Source organism: Ischnura elegans, chromosome 6 (genome assembly GCF_921293095.1).
Source record: "Ischnura elegans chromosome 6, ioIscEleg1.1, whole genome shotgun sequence".
In the NCBI taxonomy this organism is placed as follows: domain Eukaryota; kingdom Metazoa; phylum Arthropoda; class Insecta; order Odonata; family Coenagrionidae; genus Ischnura; species Ischnura elegans.
Window position 1 is genome coordinate 52,012,088 of NC_060251.1, and position 26,947 is coordinate 52,039,034.

The 26,947-nt window shown below is 38.0% G+C and overlaps 2 protein-coding genes across 4 annotated transcripts in view; one reads left to right on the forward strand and one right to left on the reverse strand.

Moving 5' to 3' along the window:
* The window catches only part of LOC124160670 (WD repeat and FYVE domain-containing protein 3), a 118,683-nt gene extending 106,801 nt beyond the window's left edge, over positions 1-11,882 (reverse strand). The window contains exons 1-8 of one of the 2 annotated variants that reach the window (XM_046536634.1): positions 11,781-11,882; positions 10,544-10,748; positions 10,118-10,363; positions 9,680-9,832; positions 5,056-5,248; positions 3,900-4,086; positions 3,609-3,775; positions 3,016-3,218 (exon numbers count right to left, since the gene is read on the reverse strand). In XM_046536634.1, the coding sequence (XP_046392590.1) occupies positions 3,016-3,218; positions 3,609-3,775; positions 3,900-4,086; positions 5,056-5,248; positions 9,680-9,832; positions 10,118-10,363; positions 10,544-10,748; positions 11,781-11,782 (1,356 nt within the window). In that variant the 5' untranslated portion in view covers positions 11,783-11,882. Of the gene's footprint in view, positions 1-3,015; positions 3,219-3,608; positions 3,776-3,899; positions 4,087-5,055; positions 5,249-9,679; positions 9,833-10,117; positions 10,364-10,543; positions 10,749-11,253; positions 11,375-11,780 lie in introns of those variants that run through there. The other variant, XM_046536635.1, reaches the window with a different exon arrangement.
* A 3,884-nt stretch (positions 11,883-15,766) lies between these two features.
* LOC124160672 (probable serine incorporator) overlaps positions 15,767-26,947 on the forward strand; it is a 33,441-nt gene continuing 22,260 nt past the window's right edge. For both annotated transcript variants that reach the window (XM_046536638.1, XM_046536639.1), the window contains exons 1-4: positions 15,767-16,064; positions 16,178-16,342; positions 23,169-23,377; positions 24,163-24,372. In XM_046536638.1, coding sequence (XP_046392594.1) covers positions 16,029-16,064; positions 16,178-16,342; positions 23,169-23,377; positions 24,163-24,372 — 620 coding nt within the window. In that variant the 5' untranslated portion in view covers positions 15,767-16,028. The remainder of the gene's footprint in view (positions 16,065-16,177; positions 16,343-23,168; positions 23,378-24,162; positions 24,373-26,947) is intronic.

Sequence of the window (26,947 nt, forward strand, 5' to 3'; positions counted from 1 at the left end):
CCGGGACGTCAATTTCTAGCAATACTGAACGAACATCAATCCATGCGCGACAGTGTTAGGTGAGGGAGACAGCTAATTAGCTGATACGCGGTAGGGCAATGAAATTTTTTACCGTCGCGGCCGCATTCGGAAGTAGTTCACCCAACATTTTCACCGGGAAATCACGTCCTTTCGCAGACCTAGCGTTTCTGTGTGCCCTCGACAGAATTTTTCTTCGGAACGCTGCGTGCATTGTATTTAGGAGAGAGGGAATTCAACAAAATTTCCAAAATAACGCTCAATTTTTTGTCTATTTTTTGCAGAAGTCACGTGTTTATTTATTTTTTTTATAATCTTTAACAAGTCACATGTTATATAAATGATAAATCAATTTTCTTAAAGATATTATAAGGAGTATTTTCAATTATTTGCCATAAAATATGAAAAAATATGAAAATTACTTAATTAATCATAGGCTGATGATGGATTCGAGAAATAAAAGAACGCGACTGCTTGACATTACCACATAATTAGCAATTTTCCTAGCCATCAACGAGGACAGGCAGAAGGCAGTGACCTATGGAATACCTTCATTCACCCTCACATCTATTTTAAACAACCGAAGAAAAACAGAAGAAACTGTATATCTAGGCTGCACAAATAAAAAAACTCAGGCAGTGAAATACGAGGATTAAGAAATTATGTTTAGAAATATAAAACTATTGTTCTTTCCTCCGAACACTATTAGTAAATTACAACCCTTAGACCAGTGAATTATTTCTTAGGTCAAAAGGCATTAACGAAAACAGCTAGTGATTTATTTATAGTGAAAATGACATTAAAAAGTGCTCGTAGAATTGAAAACATTATTTCGAAAGAGTTTGAAAAAAAATTTAAGCAAACCCATTAACTAATTTATTTTCTAAAAAGGCCTCTTGAACAATTTACTTTTACCTTTGTGTAATCATTAAATTGTAAATATATGTTCACTTACGCATACCTATATGTTTAAATATATTAATATAATGGCTTAAAAGACAGTAGCACCTTTCATTTCCCAAGGATATGAAAAAAAAGGTGCCTACCCCTAAAACCTCTCTATAGTGAACCTCCATATATCAAATTGCCTAAATTTTGGTCCCCTCCATTACGATGTAAAGAGGTTTTACTGTATTAGCTACCTCACTCAGTTCAAGTTATTATGACCACTCCAGTATTAACAACACACTATCCCAAAAGGATTGTAAAAATTGACCAAAAAATTTCATGGATCAAAGATGTAATACTTCCAGAAGTGAAAAATCATTTTTCTTTTATGGGGATTTGAACTTGGATAGCCAAAATCACATACTCTAACCACTAAAACTACCAAAACATCTCCTTTTCCAATCGAATGGACATGATAGTATATGTTGCGGCATAGCTAGGAATATGCTTCGGGAGGGTATAGGGGGGCCTGGGGGAGCATCAACCCCCGAGGCAACGGGGGTTAGGGGGGTAAGCAGGGAGGAGATCTGGGAAAGTTCTTGAAAATGAAATGCCTGTAAATGCGTTTTACATCATTTTGATCAATGATCTTTAACTTTCGGCAGATGCAGTTATTATCCGTCAAAAATAGAAAATAGTTTAAAAAATTTTTTTTTCCTCTGAGGCTTTGAGGGAGACCTAACCCCTCATCCTCCCCTCATAGTTACACCACTGCTGCCACAGATACAATACTATGAGGCAGGGATGCTGACTTACAAAAAATATTGGGTTGGCCCAAACCAGGGATCTTGCCCCAGGAAATTTTATAAGTAGTGAGTTTTAAGTTTTTTAATCATTTTAGAAGAGCCATATGACCAAGAGTAGAACCCTGATTACTCAAATCTCAATATCTGGGCTCTCCGGGGAAAATTGGCAAGACTGACACATTTTTTCCTCACACCCATAACAAATTTTTGAGGGGGCTCGGGCCCCCTTATGGAGTCGGCATTGCTATGAGGTAGCATGTCTGCATGCACAGTACCATAGTCCCACATCTACAGCTAAAATTGCGAACACTTGAGGGTTCACTATTGTCATTCTTTTCAGAAATAACCACTTCATGATGCACTTCCAATAATAAAAACTACCTATAGATTGGTTGCCTACTTCTAATACAATATCAAAAGCCACACTTAAATAAAGCATTTAAAGTTATAATAAACAAGTCCCAATATCAGCTATATAAAACCCGTCAAATCACAATAAATTCCTGTCACTGGACCTAGCCTAGGACAGTAGAGTAGAATATAAAATTGTTCACTACTTTATAGGCGATTATAACATGAATACATTATTTCTATGGAAAATTACTTGTTTCAGCTATAACAGTATGGAAACTGGGTAATTTGGGTTACTAATAAACATAAATTCATCCGTCAGTGACTGCATTAATATTTCAATTTTTACTTAAAATTTAAAATGTAAGCTTAATAACTATAGGCAATGTCTGGCAAATATAGCCTCTTTAGTCAGGCACAGTGCCGCAAAAGTAAGAGATATTATTGGTTACATGAGATTAAGCAGAGACAACCATAGGTCAATTGATGATCGATCAGTAAGCCACATATCACTCAAATGGAACACAACACCAATGAAATAAACCAGCAACAAACAAAAATATCGCAAGAGAGAAAATCACACCATCTTAGTCTCAAGGCCTCACTAAATGACTTACCACTCAAAATCAGCAGGCACAGAGCATTTTTCAGACAGTTCGTATGATATTTCATATTACCTCATGAGGGAAGAAGATACTGACAACCAATGAACCAAAGAAGTTTAGTGAGGGGGCTACCCCAAAGATTTATGGATACCATCCGAAATAATCAATAAAATGGGCTCGTTATAGCTCTCAGGAAAATATGAGGACTCATTATTGGTGGGCAAATTCTGTGTTTCTCTACATGGAAAAACCAACATTTAAAAAATCATTTCTTAAAGCGCTACTCTCACTAAGACATGAACTTATTATGATGGACTTCTTTTGTACAAAAAAAATGAAAACTCAACCTGTATCTCAGGTGGCTTCAGGTGGATTCTTTCTGCAAACTGGGATAGTGTGTGTTGGCCTTCTAGAATGAAGTAGTTTGCATCATCAGAATGGTATACACTTGATATGGCATCAAGAATGGTACTGCAGAGGCTAGCTGAACTGGCCTTCAGGAAGACAGACTGCAGTACTTGAAAAGCTTGAATATTACGTACACTAGCACCTACAAAAAAGTATTTTAGTATTAGTAAAATAGCCAATCAACAAAGGAAATGCTCACTGTAAGAGCTAATTGATAAAAAAATGAAATAATTAGCAAAAGCTGAATGCTTACTGATCTTATGGTTACCATGCCTAAATATTCCATGACCTAACGTCAAAGGTATATTACAACAGTTTGTCAAGTGAAAAATGAAAAAAAAAAGCATTACCATAAAGTTTATTTAGTCTTCACACATGAGTACATACTCCAAATAAGTGATCACAATTTTGACTCGCAAACAAACTCTATCAATAGCATTCTCATAAATGCTATTCCTTTAAGCTTTAAAAAAAAACATATTCTTCACGCTTAAAACACTTCAAGCATTATGATTAAGTATTTTGTACTTACCACATCCAGAGGGCTGTGGCAGAATGAAGTCGATCATGTGAAATATTGAACCTAAACTGGCTTGGCTAGGCTTCAACTCAATGAAACCACACATTGTCAAAGAAGCAACAATAAGAACAAGATTTCTAATTGCCTCTTGTGCTTCTGCTGAAGGGTCTTGCTCAAGCCTGACATGATTGAAAAACAGAAAAGAAAATCTTGATCTGTACTGCCGTTAAGAATAAATACACTTCTTTAAAACAAAGTCACATCCAGTTTTCATATTAGAAAATAATGCTTAAAAATTCCTACCTTAAAAGAAATTCAGAGAGGAAGAGATAGCCTTGGCACAAACGAAAATCTTCCAGAAGGGCTTGAGACACTTCACTGGAATCCTTGAGGAAACAGAATACAGTCACAAACATTTCCACAATTTCCAAAGGTGAAAGCTCCTGCACACGCTGCATATTTTTGATACACAGAGCAACACAGCCTTTGCCTGTATGAAATTTAAAAAAAATATTAATTGGTGAGGTGATATCAGACTATATAACTTACATAAATAGGGTCTTTTCATTGATGGGTCCACTCTCTTACCCATTGGTTTTATCAAATCTTGAATCCATAGATTCCATAGGATTACATACTATATGAAGCTCTAAAATTTCTCTCCTACCTTGTCTTTGAACTAATATTGGGTTGAACCTCTAATTAATAGATTTAATTGAGACTCAAAAGCCATGGATTTGATATGATTTGACAGAATCTTATAATCCTTTTCTTACCTCCTATTTCGAATACATTCTAGCACAGCAGAGGAGTTAATATAGATATGGCTAGATAAGGGAAAGAAGTTCCTAAATGGAGTGATTGATGACCTTGAAGGTGGCAGTAGTGATTTCAACGGATACTGCAACTTCTTCACTTTTAAATGCTGCATCTACTCATTTGCTTTATTTATTATGCTCACACTTTGTTAGTATGAGCAAGAAAAATAAATGTGAGGAGTCCATACGAAAAAAATGAGTAAAAAATAGGCTTGACTTCAACAGAATGAGGAAACAGAAGAGAAGTTGGGAAGTAAGGAGGGGAAGGGAAAAATAAGGAGAATTGAATTGATGCCAATGAATTATGCAAGGACCCAACACTGCACACTCTGAAAGCTACAGTAAGGTAATTTATGTAAAGGAATTAATAGAAAGGCACAGTAAGTCAACAAAAATATGCTAGCAATTCTAAGAAAAATTTTAAAATCGGATGAAATAATTACACTAGAAAAGGAAATTCTTACGCCATCTACAAGTTTAACAGTCGAGAAGTCAGAGAAGAAAAATTTTTCGGAGGGAAAAAATGGTATTCTTGTAAACATTTAATACAGCCAAAATGGCTGATGTGCCACGACAGAACCTATCTTATTTTCATTATATCAACAATTAAGATCATAACAAGCAAAGAATGTAAGACTTACTGTGTATGTAACTGACTACTGGCTGACTGAGACCATGCCTTGATAAAGTCATGAGAACCTCTGCTGCACTCTTCCTCCAGAGAACATTGTGAGGAGGACACCAACTTGTGATGGCAGAAAATAGCAGATTCAAATCATCTTTTCTGGCCAATTCCTCAGCTGGAGAAGTATGCCCACAAAGTCGCACTAGTACCTAGGGTTAGAAAAGGAAAATTTAATTTAAATAATATTTGACAAAGCAACATCTAAAAGCAGATTTCTAAATTTAGTCCACATTGCCTGCAAAACCCTTTTTTCAACATAAAACTTTGAGAGTTGCCTTGAGCAGCAAGCATAATTTAACCGCCATATTCTCAACTTGCATGATTTTCCACAGCAAATTATCCTTCCTAAAGGTCAAAATGGCTCACCAATGAGAGAAATTTTGATGGATTAGTAGGGTAGGCTCAAAGTTCTGAATTCTTTCAGGAGGAAGCTCGTGAAACAGTTCCAATAAAATCATCTATTTCTTAAAAGGGCAATCACAATTCAAGTTCAATATGAATAAATGAGAAATTGAGTTAACAATTGGTAAAATCTAAAACAATAAAAAAACAAGACTGCAAATTAAATGATGATTTGAATCTTTTGATCATCAATGAAGCCTATATATATTGAAGTTGAGGGGGTTGAAGTTATACCAGAGTTTCTTAATATGTGGGTTTTCACTTATGAATTTTAAATTTCATTTTTTAAACCAAGATTACTGCATTAATATTGTGACATTTACTTTATAACCTCCTTAATTCATTAGTGTATAGCATCCGATATATCGGACGCGCATATTTAATTTTTTTTCTGGGCTCTAGTTGACATGCGCTACATTGTGATACTACCTTAACTTCAAATGGATATCTGTCTTTACCTCTGCGCTAATATTTTAGTTGCTTCCTTGAATTTATCAACTTGAGTAGCATTTATGTGAGACATGGCATCGGAAGAATTTTCAGTCACCCACACAGGGTAAGTAAATTATTTTTTATTGAAGTATTTTGCTCAATATGTTGATAACTTTTACCTCATTTTTGTTCTCAAGGCTGATCTTTCTATTTCCTATTTTCTCAAGTTTTTCTATACTAGTTTGTATTTGTTATCAACAATGAAAACCGACCGTCCGATATATCGGACACCATGCATGGGGGTCAGTACTTGTAGCTAATCTAAAGATTGCTGCTTTTAGATTACCATCACAACTTTTTGTTTAAGTATTGTATATTTAATTATCACATCAAATTAATTTTATTTAATGGTCGAGTACAAGCATATTGTTAGTAACTATTCATAAAAATATCATTTATCTTGGCAATAAATAAAAACAAACACTCAATACCACCTCTGGAGGTGAAAAATGATGCAAACTTACATTTGCAGACAAAGTGGCATGTATGCTAACTGTAAAAATGTGAACCTAGCTTTGAACTTATGGCATTTCTCGGTGATATGATAACATCAAGCTACGCTAAATCTTTTTCGTCGCTTTCTATACAGCTGCATGGATTGCGGCCAAAGTCTGTACACAGGTGCATCTCATGCTCACGAACCCTGTAGTGCTATGTACCTTCGGTTACGTTCGACACATCTTTTGCGTCTTTTTCTCATTACCGAACCCTGCAATTGCAGTCAGCGCCAACTCGCACTTATTCTCCACCCTCTGCTTACTCTCCCACCTTCTGATAACATTCTCTCTGCCATATTTATATGTATATCTTCCACTTCCAATACTGCCTTTTCTCGCAACTTCACCGTTCTAAGGTAAATAGCCCTTGAATATCCCTGCTAACCTTTTAATTGTGTATTCTGACAAATCGTGTTTCTTCAAAGGTTCTATCCTATTTTCCCATTGAGAGGTCAATATGACCATGAATTCTAAGATTTAAGTTTCCCATTCTCCGGGTACTATCCTTCCCGAGAAACTCCGGGTGGCCGGCTAGTAACTATCCTAATAAATGTTTGATTTGGTCAATAAATGCTTGTTTTGGTCCAAAGAGAATGATGTGCCCACACATTTATTGGAAAGCATTTGCTGTAACCAATTTGAAGCTGTATTACGACATTTACTCCTCAATGACAGCTCACAAAGTGAAGGAAGAGACCGTCTCTTCAAAATCAGACTATTTTTGACGATGCTTGAAACTGCCTTCCAATTTTTTGCGTCCTGGAAGAAAACTAATCGATTATTGAGAGCAGGATACCCTATTATGGGAAGCCTATTCATTTGGCTTTAAATATTTCCTTATGTACCAGTGCTAGCTATAAGCTCACATTTCAAGTGTGCTCCAGTATCGATTCCTACAAACCTCGGCAATTTGGTTTAAGTGGAGATATTGTTGTACCCATTTTAAATGCTGCTAATGTACCAAATTATACAGGATATGAGTTTTTTTTATTATTACTTCACTTCGGTGAAACTCATTACGCACCTTGCTTCTCTAAATATTAGTGCAAGTGGTGGAATACAGGAGAATATGGTATAAAATTATCCACTAAAGACAGAGATGATGATGAAGAAGGAACAAAGAGGTGCCTATTGCTTTAAAAGTTGCGATAATGCTCTACTTGTCAGGTGCAAAGTTTATTGCGCCGTCACTGCTGCAACACACTGTGAAAAGTTTTCCGTCAGTGATACAAAACGATGGTCAAGAGAGAAAAAAGCAAGATTTCTGTACCTCAGCCAACAGTTTTCTTATCTCATAGCCTATGGATGTGTAGACCGTTTCATGTTTCACTCCCCTGCAGTCGATCCTCGTGCCCATGAACATTATATAATCCAACACAAAGTAGAAGGTTTGCAACAAGTTTTTGATATAGGGCTTTGAATGACATACCACACAAAATCCATACTCCCAAAATATAATGACCCTTAGTAGTAGTAGAGATATAAAGCGTGAGCTTATTAGGACGTACAAATCGAAGACGTTATTCAATGTTAACCCATACCCTGGTCCATCTAATAGGCTATTTTAGACAGAGACAAGTAAAAAACTATTACTAAGAGTTATATTCAAGTTCTCTGGGTGGCAAGCCAAACATATAATTGGTTTGATATCTGGAATATCATACTTGAGCAAGTAGCATGTTTTCTCAGAAAAAAAAGTGGGCTGAGAGAGAAGATTCAGCTAAGGGATGAGAGTATTGGCTCAGGCAGGGAGGCAGAAACGAGTGAATGAAAAGATAGGAGAGACACGGAGGACTCTCTTTTATGACTCAACTGGGTCATTTTCCTCTCGAGTCTAGAATGTGAACCCAGTAAAGAATGAATAAGCCTGACTATGACTGAGGTTGCAATTGGTCGCCAGGTATCCACCCCTACTAGATCGTGATTGGGGAGGGTTCAAAAGCTTTTCATCGATTGTAATTAGGATGAATAATACAGCAGTTAATACGAATTCTTCCTTCCCATGGACAGCGAATTGTTTCGGCTACAGCCACATCACACATGCAGCAACAGTTTGTCACAATGGTGAGTCAACACAAAATTGTAATGCAGTGTTACATTCTGCTGGATAACTACACTTTCCAATGCCTTGCATAGGTTTAACAAGTTATGAACAAGGTCTCAGAACGCATATTGTTCGTATATTGAGGATTTACTGCATTTTTTTGTCAGATATATCATATACTTAACTCTGAAGCTATTCCGCAGCACAACTATATGTACAGACGATTGAAAGGACAAGGAATTTTGGCAAGGTATGATTTTTTTCCAATGATTACTAAAAGAAATGCTCTTACGAAGTTCATTATTATGAACCCCTAGTTTTTTTGTCCTGTGAACTTAGTAATAATGAGAGTTTACTGCATCACTTGCCAATGTTTTGAGATGATTCTAATGAGCCTTGCTAAAGGAGATTCATGTAAAAGCAGACTCCCAATTATCCAGCTGTGGTTTTTACGGGTTGTGGATTATCCGTGCATGATTTTAATCCTCGCTCAATTTTTTCCGCGATCTTTGTAAAAAAATAAAATTGGACGCAAAATCATCAGAATTACAGCATTATTGCTAGAATACGCCGCATTTATCATTTCCATCAGAATCCCATTCAGTAAACGGAAGTGATCGCACGCTAGCTGCATTCACGGGAGCACCGTGTTCATGTTTTCCAAGCCTCGCAATGCGTGACCGCGCTCGTGATCACCGATACACGTCCCGCAGCAGTTGCAACCCGGGCAACTTGTGCGAGACGCGACTGCGTGGCGATTCTGACCCACAGAGAAAATTTTGTCATAGTACACAAACTTCATGAATATACGAATATGATATGACAAAATAACCCTTTCCTTGTTTAACATCTTTACTATATGAAAGAAAGCTGAAATGGGACATTCATTAGAGCATCTCGGGTGAAGATTTCTTTAGAAATTGGCAGAGGAAATGAGTTAGATTCTAGGCGAACCAATAAGGAAACGAGTTATCTAAGATTACTCCTATGAGCTATTTCATGCTATATATTCTACTGCTGCTCCTATATGGAATAAGAGTTTTCCGCCGTCTGCCACATCACATTCACAGGGGATTAATACCATAGTATGTGAGAACGATAGCCAAATACACACTAAAAATTGATAGTTTCCAATTATGCAATACCTGAACGAATATTTTCTGCAATAGTATTCTCCTCTCTCGGGGAGTGAAATCGCTTCCAGCCTCTGGAGTGTCTTCATTTTCAATTTCAGGTAGATCAAAGAATAAATAGAGGCACTTTACAAGAGTTGATGGCACTGAAGCAGATGTCATTACCTAGAAACAAAATTACCATTAAATTCAATACAAGTCAAGCTGTTCTATGCCTATTAAATTACATATTAAAAATGGTGAATAGATTTGTTTGCATTCTGCCTTCTTAAAATAATGGCTAAAGTAAGCATTATATTTATTAAATTAATTTATTGAAAGAGCAAACTAACAGACTATAATTAGAGGTCATGATGGTTTCAACAAATGGCTCCCAATTTCAATTAAGCTATTCTTCTGTCATTACTAGAAAAATATAAACTACCATTATTTGGAAAACCAAGAGCTAACCTGAACTAAGGACTTATCTCCAGCTGCAAGCAAATTCAATGTGGTTAGCAGCATCCAACCATTGCTCGATTCTTCAGAGTTTTCAATCTCTAAAAACTTTACAATTGCACAGCTAGCAGCTTCGGTTGATTGGTTGGATGCACGATGCCGGATTTCCTGAACCATGAGCAATGAAACCTGCTGACAAAACGCCAGTAAATCACGAAACTTCTCCACCATATCCGATGATGGGCTGTTTCCAAACACCTGGAATGATGACAAGAATACATATGACAATCCATCACACAAGGAATAACTGGTTAAAATGACATGCCTAAATATTCCTTTAACATAATATTGCTTTTAATAAGCCTTTTTTAGTTAGCACATAAAAAAGACATGAACTTGCTAAAATCTATAGAACAACTTGCTTTTGACAATTCATACCTTACAGAACAATGGCAACATATTGTACAGTTTGTCATCTTTTTCGCGGTCAGTCAGAGGATGCTGAGGATGGGTATATTCAGAAAATAGTTTCTTCAGATGCATTAACCCCAGAGCAGTGTGCTGTGAGTTCTGATGTTCATCCTCCGAGGTTGGAGGAATTGGACCTCCTCCCCGAAATTTCCTCATGATATTCATCGGACCCCTGAAAAGGATAGTCATTCAAAAGTGTCTTGACCATTCACCATCTTCCAGAGCAACATCGAAAATCTGAATAGAGGAATCATTTATTCCATCATTATCACAGAACGTCGATTCCGTCACATAAATACGATTTAGAAATGACTTAAATAATAAATTGTAACACGGTGACCAGAATTACAAGATTACAATACAAATTATTCTAAGGAACAGTATGTAAGGGCAACCTTCTCTTCGAAGACCGTTCGCTTCACAACAGGCGAGTTGTCGGTGACAAGCGACAGATGTCAACCATTCATAACTATAATGACACTCACCCCACGGATCAAAAGAACTTAAATTGGTTTCCCCAAACGCATAGTTACGTTTCAAAGGAAAATCAACACGATACGGCAATACGCCCATCGATAACGCCTAGAACCTCATATTAGACAACCTGCGACAGACCCTCGGTTGAAGAGATCATCTAGCTGATTTATTCCATGAAATTGGGTATGAAAGCATCTTACACAGCAAAGCGGTCTTGAAATACATTCCACCAGGTTTTCACGAGCAGAACATTTCACCTTTTGACGGTAATATCACACAATGATATACTTCATAGTCACCAACTTTCAGTAGACATCTTGTTTTGGTAGACAATTGCTTGGATTGCGAAGAGACAATCGCTCGGCGTGACGTTTCTGTCACAACATCATAAAATACGCGATAATATGTAAATTTACCACCAAAAATTGCCAAAAAAATCACATATAACTTCATTCCTGAGTAAACAACAGGAAATCCACCTAATAATGGAAGGAACTTAAGATATAAACATAGTTATGACATCACCCCGCCCACCGAGGATGCGCTAATTTTAACGAAATTAATTTTTCTAGTTCGAATGAAAGAGGTATAATTACTGAGGATATTTAATTGGCAACAAAAATCCCTTCTGTGAACAAACATACAGCGAAAACGGCTAAAATTCAATGGCTTAAGCAATGCAAAAAATAACTTGAATTTTCGCTTGCATATAAATATTTACCCTTACATGCTTTTAATCCCCGTAAAACAGCATAAGGGGGATCGAATTCATTTCTTCTCAATGACTTCAGGTAATTTCTGATATCAACGCGCATAAAAGACACACAACCTACGGAACTGACACAGCAGAAAGCTTTTGGTTACGTACATTGACCGGACGACCACGATAGTATCGATTGAGTTCGATATGTTACACAATTTGAAATTGAAAGAGGGCGTGTGACTGAGACCAAATGGTATATCTTTTCTCTGTTTAAGACGTGAAGTTTCAACGTTCACTAGGTCTCATTGTTACGATTCAAGGAGGAGAACTGAACAGCATTTTTCCTGAACTATGTATAGCATAATGCCGTCTTCCATTTAAAAAAACAGGCACAATTCCCTTACCAAGAGGAAGTGCCAATGGAGTGCATAAACACAGGCGTTATCGCCACCAGGGGTGGCTTTAGGGGGGAGGTTGTAGGGGTCATGACCCCCAAAAATTTTATCAAAACTTTTTTTAGTTTTATTAGCTTGATAGTTTTTGTATCCTTGTGAAGGAGTAAAGGGAGTGTGTATGCAAATGCATGGCTACAAGTCCCAAACAAGAGAGGAATAGTGAGTTATATTTATCATTGAGTGTAGCACTCCCCACTGTAAAAATACCCTTCTTTCCCAGGGGGCATTCCATACTCCCCAGGTCACGACCCCCCCAAATTTGATGCTGAATCCACCCCTGATAGCCCCCTGAAGGTGGCATTGTCAGCCACCAACAAAGTCTATGTATCCACCTGCTGAGTCTACGCAGATATCTAGCACAACGTGGTAACCCTAAGGCAAATATATTGGCCTTGTTGGTAGTGTTATTAGTGCTACCGTCCTCTTAAACAAATACGAGGGTCATCCAGAAAATAAGTTCCGTTTTTCTTTTTTAAATCTAGTTTCACTGCAAAAAATTCAAACTTGCAGGAAACGTTTTTGAAAATATGTATTATTTTCCATGTAATCTCCATAGACCTCAGCACACTTAGAATACTGAGAATGAAGCTTTGAAATCCCCTCCTCATAGACGCTTCCTGCCACCACCTTGGTCCGGTTGATGACTGCTTCTTCCACTTCCTCGTCACTTGTGAAACGTTCTCCAGCTAATCCCTCCTTCATTTTGGTGAACAGATGAAAGTCTGAAGGCACCAAGTCGGGACTGTTAGGTGGATGGGTCAAAACATCCCAACCAAACTGATCCAAAAGTTGCGTAGTGGATCGAGCGACGTGAGGCAGTGCATTGTCATGGAGAAGGCACACACCAGAGGTCAGCATTCCTCTTCTCTTGTTTTGTATGGCCCGACAAAGATCCTTCAGGGTCTCACAATACCTGGAGGCATTCATTGTTTCTCCTTGAGGCATTCATTGTTTCCCCTTGAGGCAAGAAATCAATCAGGAAGATCCCTTTTTGGTCTCAGAAAACAGAGGCCATGATCTTCCTCGTGGACTTGACAACTTTGAATTTTTTCGCACTTGGGGAGGTGATGTGTTTCCACTGCATGGATTGCCTTTTGTTCTCTGGAGTATAGTGTGACACCCAGGATTCATCTCCAGTGACTATGGACTTGAGAAAAGCATCCCCTTCCATTTTTTTTTCGGCCCAAAAATTCACGAGCTGCAACCACTCCTTGTGACTTGTGTTCGGGTGTCAGCTCTCTCGGAACCCGTTGGGTGCAAACTTTTCGAAAATAGAGTTATTCCAAGGCAATCTCATGAATGATGGATAGTGAGATCTCAGGAATACACTCATGTAGTTCGTCCACAGTGGAACGGCGATCTTCACAAACAGCACTGTCAACTTTTGCCAGTTCGTCCATGGCAACTGAAGGTCTGCCTCTTCCACTTTCATCCTCAAGTGAATGTCTTCCCACCTTCAATGCACGAACCCATCTCCTCACCATTGACTCACTCATTACACCCTCTTCATACACAGAAACAAGCTGTTGATGGATTTCAACCAATTTGAAACCACGGGCATGAAGAAATTGAATCACTCTGTGCACAACAACTCGAGACGGAATCGAGATGGCAGGACATGATGTCGGGGGCTCCATTTTAAAGACTTGCTGTGACCATGTTTTAAAGGCTAGTGAGCCCATCTTCCTTTCATTCTATTCAGAAGCTTCCCCTCTTTTGTACAATGCTGCTACATTTGTCAAAAAGCACCCCTAACCACACCAAAACGGAACTTATTTTCTGGATTTCCCTCGTACTTAGAGTTGGCCTAGGGGAAAGAATTAGCCCTCCCAACCAGGATCTGGGATATTCCAACACCTGAGGATCTGCATTAAGCTTCACCCCACCAATCTACCCTAACTTATGGTCACTGATGCCTGCTGATGACTAGAGCAGGGAAAAAAGTCCACAATTTTGCCTAAAAAATCACCGACCCTCTAAGTCATCAGAAATATTTCCATGCATAATCTTTTGAACAAATTTCTACTTTCTTTTTTAATGACATCAAATTTCTTCCACATGACAGTGACGGATTTCTCTGAGGGTACATTGGTTCAAAGAGGAGCTACATTGAAAGTGACTAAAATTCTTTCAGTTTCTAGTCTTATTCCATGGATACAATGAAAAAACACTTTGACCTCAGGTCAAAGTGTTGTGTGGTGCATATAGCTAATTCATGCATAGGAAATCAACAGAGCTGATGATTGCCCTCCTTATGCCTCTTATCACCAAGGATTTTTTATCCATGGATAACCCACTGATTGTATCTTCAGACCTAAAGGGATGACAAATACCCTTATTTGTGCATCAGTGATCCCCTTTTTAAATAACTCATGATTCTCCACATGATGCATCCCACTGGATTCTTCTTTAGTAAGTAGTCTATACTGTAGACCATCCTCCAATAACTCTTTTATTTTGTTTTCATACTCCTGTGTTTATAGTCACCATAGCTTTCCTTTATTTGCCAGTAAGATGGCAATATAGTCATATTCTGTCTAAGAGCTCCTGAAACTCTTTCTCCTCTCTAGTAACATTTGGCCATGGCGGTTAATTCGGCATGAATCATGGAACTCTTGCTGTGTCCTGTCCCATTTCTTCAGCTTCTGAAATTGATAAGTGGGTGATGACTGCTTCTATGAGACTTATGATTTCTTATGGGGCAACTCTTGGTGTGGCCTCAAATTCAGCTACTCCTTTCATTGCTAACGCCGTGAACACGTAATTGCAGAATTGTATGAAGAACTCACTAGGCGAATTACCCTACCAATATTGAATTTCCCTTTTTCATTCTTCATGAGACTTTCTACCACTCTATAATCCAGGATATCTAAGCATCATTGTATCCAACTCTACTGGTTTTCTTTCAGTGAGAACTGTATTACAGTTTCAGCACCCCCTCTCCACTCGATTGAATCACACCTTTTTCGTTGATCAAATCAAAAACATTTCCAGTTTACCACAATGACTGACGAATTTTGTGGATAAGGAAAGGAATAATGAGAGATGAAGCAGCAGAGAACAAAATGATGTTTGAGGTCCTTCATGAGGTATAAGCAAAATTATTATGTCTCTCGTTCTCTCAAACTTATACATGCAATTGATAAGAGAATTCATTGTAGTTAATATTTATTTTCCAACCACTACATGGAATCATTATATTGAATTTGCTTTGAAGCCATTATTCTTCAACTGAATATTAGGAGCAAAATTAAGCATTATTGAGAATTGAAAATAAATTATAAAAAAATATTGGAATCGGAATTGGAAAAATCAATTATAATCCACAAGTTAACAAAAGTCACTGGCCTGCTTAGAATTCTTCATCGCGCCGAAAATTGAAACGGTTGGCGTCGGTAATCGTTCCTCAGTTTTTCACAAGGAAACTTTTCAAAGAAGAGAAGTTCTACTACTGCACTGTCACCTAGGAAGTTTTTGATGGACGTTGACTCTCAAATTGGAATCTTCAGATTGTTAGGAAATGACGTAGATGTCACTAGTATGGATCTGTGATTCATTAATTTTTATATATTCTCTTTTGGGTATTTTCGTTGCATAAATAAACGAAGTAAACCAATAAATTCGATAAGCTGACTGACGTATGTGGTTGGTGAATGTCGTCTGAGGAAACTATCCAAGGTTTCAGAAGCTTTTGGGGACATATTTGGCCCTAAAAACAGTGCGCTCTGGTCCAGTGGTGAAAAGTTGTTGCAATTGTAGTGACAGATCTGCATACAAGTTTAATCGTAGTTACTGCTCGTCATCGCTTCACGGAGAAATGGGGGCAGTACTAGGTCTTTGTACTGCGACTCAGGTAAGATTTTACGCATTTAAAGCAGTAATATTTTCTGAAGAATCTTAAATTAGCTTTGATAATAGTTTTTCTTGACTCCCGGAATCATTTCTGATAATAACAATTTTTTACAGCTGGCTTGCTGCTGTGGGAGTGCAGCATGCAGTTTGTGTTGTTCTGCTTGTCCATCTTGCCGTAACTCTACGTCTTCGAGGCTAATGTATGCAATTATGCTCTTAATGGGTACAATTGCTGCTTGCATTACTTTATCACCTGGATTGGAAGATGCTCTGAAGAAGGTATAATTTGTTACATAACTAATATTGTATACTTATAAATGTGTGTTTTGTGGAAATGAAAATATTCTAGCGAAAACAATTCATGTATGGTGTAGTGGCGGACGTCGCATTATGTCAGTTTGTTGTCGAGTAGTCAGTTTACCAAAAACCTTCAAGCACAAGGTCACTTTTTCTCACTCCTGGCGCACCTCACACGTCTGTTACCTAATATCTGAATCATGGAACTGCTATGTAAGGCATTAATATTGCAAAATGTTCATATCTTTGTTAAGTAAATGCCCGATGATCTTTTTCTGTGAGGTACTGGCGTTTGAACCTTAGGACTTATTTCATGTGTGTACACGAAACTTGATCCCCAGTGATTATTTCTTTAAATCACCATTGACACTAAACATACCAGTTGCGGAAAGAGCATTATAATTCTTGAAAATTTTTTCCTTGTCGATTGCTGTTCACATAGGCGGATCCAGGGGGGGGGGGGGCCCGGGGGCACGTGCCCCCCCCAGACCCTCAAAATTATGCAAGATTTTTCATACGGTCCCATTATCATTGCGTTCGTTTTGTATTACAAGATATTCTTGTGCCACCCCCTGAACAAAATCCTGGATATGGCCTTGCTTGTGCCCCCCCAGAAAGAAATCCTGGATCCGCCCCTGGCTGTTCACATGATTTTTTTTCCAGTAGAAAGACCAATGTGTAGCCATTTCACAAATAGATTATACTTTGAGAAAATTTCGCTCATTGCCCCGATTTTCGAGACCCCTGTATATTTCATTGATATTCATTACATTTTAATACATGCAATTAGTGGCTAGGTGTTTAAATTATGGTGATTGTCACACTTTTTCAATTTCATTTTAATTAATATGTCCTTCTCTCGGATTCATTGGTTCTGAGTGCTAATATATCATCACAGAAAACTTTAGGCCTTGACAAAGCTCAACTGTTCTCTAAAATAACCGAGCTGAAAATATTTCAGTGAAACATTCATAATGGTATAATTATCCTGTGTATCAGGTCTATAAGAAAGCAGGGGAAAAGCTGCATGTAGCCTTCATTTCCTTGCTGTGCGATGTGTTGAGGTTATTTAAAGGTGTGGGATTCTGGCTGCAAGTAGTCTCCCCAATGACCGTCTGGTGCATATCTAAATGCTAGTCTGCCACCTCATGCTTATATCCAACTACATATGTACATGATTGAGCCCCAGGAGCATTGGTTCTCATGCCATTCCTAGTCTTTGGTGAATGACCCATGGAGGGCAAGACTGGGAAATCAAATAAGTAGATGCTGATTTACAGAAAACCTTTGGTTATAATGAAAAGATTAAAGAGTTATTTTTATTTAATTATTTGCTTGTCCTTTTCCTTTTTTTTCATTGCCTCATCAATTATACGGGGCATTTTTAATGGACCAATGGAATAGGATTCCTGTAGATGGGTAAACAGGTACATACATACTTGGCCCATGAACAATTTTGAAGGAATTTTCTCTGGCGAAATGGAGTAGAGCACGAAATTAAAAATAGGGTATCCTTAAGTTACAATTTATTACAAATTTCATATTTTTATATTTTTTTCCTAAAAATAAATTTACTGCCCTTTGGGAGCAGTCAAATAGGTCATATGTAGCTTGCTAAACTCTCAAGTATTACTTTATTAGCCTCTGCAAAAAACAATTTACCCTGAAAATTAGAGGTTTTTATCCTCTTGCTCCCCCGATCAATCAATAATTTTCATTCTGGGGCCGTATTCTGTATCTCCAAACCGATCGGTGCGGCACCGATTCGTCGGGTGGGACGTCACACCAACTCTCGGCAAGCAGTCATGCGATTCTGTACGAACCCGATCGGAGCGGCACCGACGTGAGGATGGGAGATCATCGGTAGCCCTAGTGGGTTTCATGAACTCCCCGGTGCGCATTGTACATTTTATTTTGTTTTCACCTCATCACCGAGTAAATAATGAGGTTTGCTGCAATGTTATTCATTTCTGCCCCTTCGAATAGGCCACTATAATTCACTGTGTCATCATCTATATTGATTACCTTGACAGAAATATAAGATATTGGTTAATAAACATGAGGTTTGCCACCATATAATGACTTTCTCTCATTTATGTTACCAATTTCACTCGCTTGTAATAGGATTTATTTCACTCCTTATCATCATTTTTTGATTCTTTTGACATAAAAAAGATATTTTTTATTAAATATGAGTTTTGCCGCAATGTTATCACTTTATCTCACTCTTAATAGGTGACTATTATTTCACTCAATCATCATATGGCGTTTCTATCGACATAGAAATAAGATCTTTTTATTTAAATATGAAGTTTGCCGCAATGGTATCAGTTTCTTTCATTTGTAATAGGTAACTATGTTTCATTTTATCGTCAGCCATTGATTCCCTTGGCGATAAAAGAAGATATTTGGAAATAAGTATGAGGTTTGCCGTTATATTATAATTTTCTCTCACTTGGAATGCACAACTTATGCATATGTATTTCACCCAACCACAATTTCTTTACTTCCAAGTCATTACACTTCTTTTAATTACACCAAGCTCCATATTTTTATAACAATTTCCTTACTTGTTCCTCTAGTATAACATTTACATTTGCTTTTGAATCCTACGTTCACGTTCCATGGTATGTGATTATTGTCTGCTACGGTGCCAATGGCATAACCTTCCGTTGATAACATTTAGATGGAACTTACTTAATGACAACTACAGTAGACTCCCGATTATCCGGTCTAATGATGGGGAGGGACGGCACGAATAATCGAAAAACACGGATAACCCAAACTTTCACTCCAATGTCTTTTAATGTTCATAATTTACGTTAAACAAACAATGAATTAGTATTTATGCCGTTGTTCTGCTATTTTAGAGTGCTTCCCGGTCTCAATGAGAGCTTTCTTCGCCAGTTCGCGATCTTTTTAACGGCGAACATGGTTGTACTATTACTATTAATGCTCCATGCAAGGCCTAGTTTCGAAAACCACACATCCGTGGCATCGCGGATACAGAAAAGTGGTTTGCACGAATGCTTCAAAAACCACTGCTCGACGTCGGAAACTACATTGTCTGGCATCACGCCACGCAGTCGCATCTCGCGCAAGTTGCCCGCGTTGCAACTGCTGCGGGACGTGTATCCGTGATCACGATCGCGGTCGCGCACTGCAAGGCTTGGAAAACTGGAACACGGTTAGCAGCTAGATTCTGACGGAAATGATAAGTGCGGTGTATCCTACCATTACTACAGTAATTCCGATGATTTTGCGTCCGATTTTATTTTTTAATGAAGATCGCGGAAAAAATTGAGCGAGAGTGAAAATCTTGCACGGATAATCTGCAACCCGGATAAACCGCAACCGGATAATCGGGAGTTTGCTGTATATTACCAAATCATGAATAAATAGCAATATACGGAACCAATATATAAAAAAAAGAAACTATGATCTCAAGGATAGTTTCAATTATTCATTCCAGCAACAACAATCTCCATCACATACAAACTATATTGTGATGTTGTAATAGTTTCCTTCGATTCTGTAGGTACAGCATTACTACTACACATTATATAATCATTGTTAACAACTTATCTAATATCGATTATCTTAATCTAACAATAAGTCGTAATTTCCGAAAATAAAACGATTTAAAGGGATGACAACAAACTGTGCCAATGAGTCTTCACTTGTTCTTTCATTGGTGGAGACACGTTAGATGACTTCTTACTTCGAATGTATTCGGATTTTCCTTGTTTGGGAAGGAGGGTGAACCGTACCGACTGGTTTGAAACCGACGACCTTACAGAATCGCTGAAAGTGCCGTCATTGGTATGGAAACCGTTGTCGGTACGGAATGATGTCCAGTCGGTGGGCTTGAAAGGGAAACCGATCGGTGCGATACCGACGAAATACAGAATACTGCCCCTGATTTGGAATGTCTACCACATATTTTATTAAGCTATATGGCTGGTGCAGTTATGTTGCTTCAAGTTAATAGATGGGTATGTCTTTAAACAATAATTCTATTCCCTGTAGCGATAATTAGCACAGTGAAACTCTGTTGCTGCAGGTTTTTATCTAGGGACCAGATTGGTGCCTTTTGATGACATAGAGCTACTGGAGTTGGACTCTGGCTGATTTTAATAGGTGTCACTCATTGTGAATGTGTTGCTATTTTTAAATGTCAGAAGAAATGTTTTAATTCATTATTATGGTGACCACTACTCAGTGAACCTTAAAGGTCAAGAAATTTCTTTGGGTCTGGGATTTGAAAAGTCGCTTTTTCGATGCAATTTCAGATATGAAATTCCTCAAGATATGTAGTTGGAGAATCTTCATAGATTTGCAATTTTACTAGTGGAACTTGGAGTTCATGGCCAAATCATTATATTGAAAACTTCTTCAATTCCACTCAGCTTCGGTAAATTCTTGACTGGTTTCAAAACTTGCGTGTCATAATCAAGGGAAAATTCATTGAAACTCATTGAGGTTTCACCTGATTAAGCTTTGTGGAATAGGGTGGTTTCTTATTATTTTTTTATTGCTTAAATCGAAAGATTATTAGTCCTGGAGTACGTATTTCACGCTTTTAGATTTTTAAATGATGATATCTATTTTTCACGATTAAATGAAAAGTGAAAATTTTCAAGCGCATGAAAACGCGACGGCTAAGTATGAATGCCGTGTGATGTCGTTCTGGTTCCCGCTGCCGCAAGTGAGGTGACCTTGGGGCGAGGCTTTGAGCGCTGGTACGATGCAGGATGCTAGCAGGTAGCCGAGTACCCTGCTAGCTGGTAGCGCTTGGCTTAAATAAGGATTATTAATACCTTATCAAACGAAGAAAACTTTCCGACCTTAGCCAGTTTTAATAGGTGATTATTAAGACATGTTTCCCTGAGCTCCGTGCCTCATGCATGCATTGGTAACCTCAGGCGATGTAAAACTCCTATCTACTCATATAGAAACTAGGTCCCTGTGATGTCACGTGGAGTGGCATCGCATGGGCGCCAATCTGACCTTTTTCAAATGTGGATAAAATTGACCCTTGCCATTCGTCTAAAATGGTATTTCTAAAACCAAATAATTTGTATATAATGAATACACTAATGGTGGGTAACGAATCGCAATCAATGCCTTTCGTTTTCTTTGATGAAGGAAACTACCCTATTGACAAAATTGATAAGAAGTGATGGGTTGAAACCACAATTTTCATGAATCCGAACCTAAAATCGAATCTTTTCCAGATTTAAACCAAATATGAAACTTAGAAAATCTTAAAATTTTGAAAATAGACTGATTCCATGGATATTCACCACTAGAAATAAATATTTAATGAGCAATTAACAGGTAGCTGAGTGATGTTGCTGCTAGTTTGGACATTCACTCTCAGAAGTACTATTTGCAACTCTTGCATAGATTACAAAAGAAACAGTTTCAGAAAGCACCAATAAGAAGTCCATTAACAATTTCAAAATCTTAGGCCAGGAAACCCTGGTGAGATCAACATAAACAATAGTGACTCTGAAGCTGAATTATTTAATGTTTATAGTAAGCTCCATATTTTAAATTGCGCTCCTATTAAATCAAAACTGAAGCTTGCACGTGGTGGCAGGGCTCCATAGATAACTGAGTGTCTTTCATTGCTAATATTGTGCTACTATATGTAAGTTACACCGAGAACAATTGGTAGCAATAATGTACTAGTTACTCACATTTTAACTGTAACAAAGATAGGGTTTTATATAGAACACTTCGTGTACAGGTTTGAATCTCAGCAAATCCACATTCTAATTTTGGGGATTTGGGAGGGTTGGCAGATTTGATGACCCCTTTCTATTTTTAGTATACATGCATATATTTGTATTCATTAAGCCATTGCAAGAAAAGTAGCAGTGTTCAGGATTATTGTGACCCAGTTGTAATTTGGCATAGAGTAATCATGGCTGAAATAACTCTTGAAGTCCTTATTATCAAGATTTATACAGTGGAGTTCCTGTTGTACCTTCGGAACTGGTTTTTTTTGCTGTGAAATATTAATTAATTATGTATATACAGTGAAACCTCTATGCAATGAATTTGTTGGGACCGAAAAAACCATAACTTGGCTGTTGTGGGTTTCCTGTACACAGGTGGTATGTGGGTTGTGTCTTTGCAGGGGAACCCAAGTGTTCTGTGTGCTCTACGATGCAAGTTGAGTAAATTTCTAAATCTTGCTTAATTCACCTTAAAAACCTTTAATATAGTGATGGTAAATAATTTTTATTACTTACTATCAAATACCATGGCTATCACTGTCTGATTTTCAATCTGTGCATTTCAAATAAAAATTATAGTTTTTCTCATCCATTCTGTTTTATGCCCCATTACTTACTTTAGTTACCATGTGAAATTAAATAAATACTAAAATTAACACCTGTTGATTACGGTATTTCTCCGAACTCTCGAAGGTATTTTTAACTATTCCATAATTTTCCTGTGTGTCTTGTCGATATCATTCTTGGTGTGGAATATTTAAGGTGATATCTATAGGCAGATCTAAGCAGAAATTTTTCTATTGAAATACCAGTAAATATTAATGTTCATGGCCAGTATGTATTATATATCAATAAATCGATATCGATATTGAAGTTAGGTGGGGTGATTTAGTTAAACCACAAGTTAAAATGCTGCATTTGGCAATGCACTGAGGTCAAAATGGTAATCACAGATGACGATGCCCTTGTAGAAGCTGTAGACGATTAGTATTCAGCAGGCACACCCATTCTTCTGTGCCAAATGGTAATTTTTTCTGAAAAATTATTATTTTTTCCCGTAGGTCCCGTTTTGTGCAAATTCTTCGCATTCAACTGTATCATCAGCTTTGTCAGTTGCTACACCCAGCTTGACCTTTGATTGCTCCTCTGCTGTGGGGTATTTGGCAGTTTATCGGATTTGCTTCATTTTGACCTGCTTTTTCTTTCTTATGGCATTGATGATGATTGGTGTGAGATCATCCAAAGATCCAAGAGCTGGGATACAAAATGGGTAAGAGATCAATGTGTATTCATTCTTCTTCTATATGTGCTTAATCCTGAGAACTCTGCATTTTGATAAAATTGTATTATCTTCTAAAATATGTGTTGGAAATTTTAGAATGGTTTGTAGCGATTTACTACACTAAATAACACACTTATGTCATTTCTGCAGTGGAGTGTTTATTTCCACTTCGAAGCACAGTCTAAGCTGACTGAATCATTGTTGGCCTAGGTGGCTTGTTTGTATAGGAACGGCAAATGCCGCGCTGGAAGCTCCTGGAACATTCCCGATTTTCTCTACTGTGTGTTGTGGCGGATATCGTGCCACAGCACGCAGTGGTTCAAGAAGTATTGGGAATCATGCTGTGCATATGCGTGTATCTAAAATGTCTCTATTCCTATGTCCATTGAGAGTAAATCATATTTTAAATTATATAGATGTAAAAGCATTTTCATTGATCACCTAGATAGGTGCTGATGACACTGTTAAGATATTGCACCTGGCAGTTTAATTCTGAAATGAATTTTTTAAAGGCAAATGCATGGGTAAATTTTTATAAAGATTTTCTTCCACTTTTGATGCATATTACCTATCCATAAAGCTCTCACCAAGGTGCAAAAAAATCGAATCTCTTCTGTTTTTTATCACTTAACCATAAATAGAGACAAGATTTGGAGCTGATAAAAATATAATTTAATAAATATAAGTGTTGATCTAATTCATACTCATAGGTTTTAGTGAAGTACCTACTAAATACAATACTTCAATCTATGCTATCTTGGCTTTACTTGTAGGTTTTGGGCTATAAAATTCCTAGTGGTCATCGGTGGCATTATTGGATCCTTTTTCATCCCTGAAGGGTCTTTTGGTCCTACATGGATGTATTTTGGTATGATTGGAGGATTCATGTACATAATTATCCAGCTCATATTGATTGTTGACTTTGCTCATAGTTGGGCTGAGAGATGGGTTGGTAATTATGAAGAGTCTGGATCGAAGTGGTGGTGAGTACTGAAAATATTTATTTGGCATCTATTATATCACATGCTACTATGATTTTTTATTGGTTAAGGTGGAGTTGGTTCCATTTATTTTGTCAGCTCTGATTCCAGTTTGGCTCCTGGTATTTGTTTTGACTTGATTTTTGGTTTAATTTCCTCAGCAAGTGTTACCTTTTACGAAATTTGTGGGCCTCATCTACCAACATACATTTTCATTCAAGACATTAAATTGGATGTCAGATGAACTAGTGAAAGATCTTATATTTCCAGCTTAATATGAATACAGTGGAACCTCGATGTTGTTGATAAACGATGAATGCGTGTAAATGATCGATGTGGGAATGTTTGACTAGGTTGTCTATGTTACAGGAAACACATGATTTTTTTGGGAGTATGTAATAGAGTACTTGCACATTTTTGGGAAAAAATAGAGGAGAGAGAGAACAATGAGTCTTGCATAACGCAAAAAACCCAAGGGCTAGGTAACGCTTCGTTCCCGAGAAAAAAATTCTCAAAGTTGTCGAAGTTCCAATGGCGTTCGAAAGGGGATGTGGTTTATTCTGTGTGTCTGACGTCACAACTGCCATTTCGAGGACTCCGAGGCAGTACCGCAGCGGGGGTCCCCATTCCGGTCGCTACCTCCGGGACTCTGGGCGGCATCAATGGGGAAAAGGAGCACGGGTGGAGTTTTGGGAAGGGCAGGGGAGCCTTAAATGGTAATTAAATGCAACTTAAATGGCAATTGGGGCCTAAGTCTGTAACTTGAAAGCTCCTTTCTCCGGAGAAACTGTTTTCTACCGTAGATTCCTCCCAACTGAAGTCTGTGGCTTGGCGGAGAAAAGATCAGTTCCTGGCCACTACCGGAGAAAACTCTGATTCTCGGTATCGGATAGGAATGGCAGATATGTATGAAAAATATTGAATCCAAGGCCGGTGATTGCGTGAAGAACCAATAGAAATGGTTGAATCAAATGACAAAATAGCGGGAAAGCAAACGATTCTCACTTGCAATAAGGGCTATTCATCCATCATTAGTGGGGGCACCGAATTTTCGCGAAATGCGAAATTTCCAAGGTTGCGCGAAATTCACTTGGTTCCACGAAATTTCGCTTTTAAGCACTTTTTCTGCGAATTTGGCGTGATATTTTCCACCATTGCCGGTAAAAAAATACCTCGTTACTTCAAGTTTTCTTAAAAAACGGTATCAAGAACCGATCGCATAAAGTCGGTGCTTTGGAACCGGCTTGGAACTGTGGCGAGGATTTGAATTTGGCGCCCAAAGCCGAAATGGTTCGCAGCATATTGGAGGCCAAAAAGTGAAAAATAGATTCGAAAACGCATATATTACTTTCCGATTGCACGGCGTCCATGTTTTTTTTTTCTTTTGAGAGTTGCTCCCTAGCACGCGCATTTAAGGGGTCGTCAATTTGTCGCTCTCGCCAACATTGTAACATTCTGTAGCCGCTTTCAAACAAGCTGACTTTTCGCCTGCCTACGGCCACGGCACGGTGACGTTCTTTCCACTTACTCTATGGATGTCTTCAAACGAGTCGAATCACACCGTTGCGTTGACGGCACGGCGCCCATTTCAATCCGGCGATGCTCCGTCTACGGCGTGAAATAAAGGCTATGCTGCTTTCAAACGAAACGACTTTTCACCAGCCACCGTTCACGTGAAATTCGGGCGGCTTTCAGATGAAACGACTTTCTGCAACGCCGTGTGCCGTGCCGTGAACGGCACCCGCGGATAATCGTTTCGTCTGAGAGTGGTCTTAAGATTGATTCATGTATAAATGCAGCAATTCTTCGATATACGAGCAAGATGCGTTTCGAGAGCCTATTCATCAGTTGATAAACCTATGCAAGGCGTCGAAAAATGAGGTTATCCTGCAGAATGCAACACCGCATTACTATTTTGCGTTAATTCATGGCCGCTCAGTTTATGCATGTTGTCGCTGTACCGGCGTGTTGAGCAGTTTATTGTTGAGGTTATAAGAACTGTAACAGTGAATCATGCAAATAAGTTGTCAAATAAAGTAACAATTTAAGCTAGTTACATCACAGAACGTATTTTGATCTGACTTACAATTTACAACAAAAAAACCTGGAGGAAGAACCAGTGGCTGCCTGATGTAATGAGACATATTGGTCGATCATGCATTCATAACAACGTGTTATTTAACTTTTTCCTTGGCAAATGAAATTATGTGGTTATGGTTTTTTTACAGAGCTTTCCTGCTAATTAATGTCTTCCATGAAATATTTTCATTCACTTCTTGTGGTGGTTTATTTAAATTTGCCATTAATTCAGATAATTAGAGTTCATCCTTGGAACCGAGTACCGAGAACTGATGGGGGAGAACCAGAACGGTACCGAGAACCGAAAAAATTTAAGAACCGACTCAACCTTAATTTATAGAATTCCTTTATCCTAGTCAGCAATCCACAGTTTGGAAAAGAAAATTAATCTTCTCTTAAGAGTCTCAAAAAATCTGTGCAACTTTCCATGTGTGAGGTCCTGAAGCAAATAGGCATAAAGACTAATACCAAGTTGTCATTCCTTGTATAGTGACCCAGG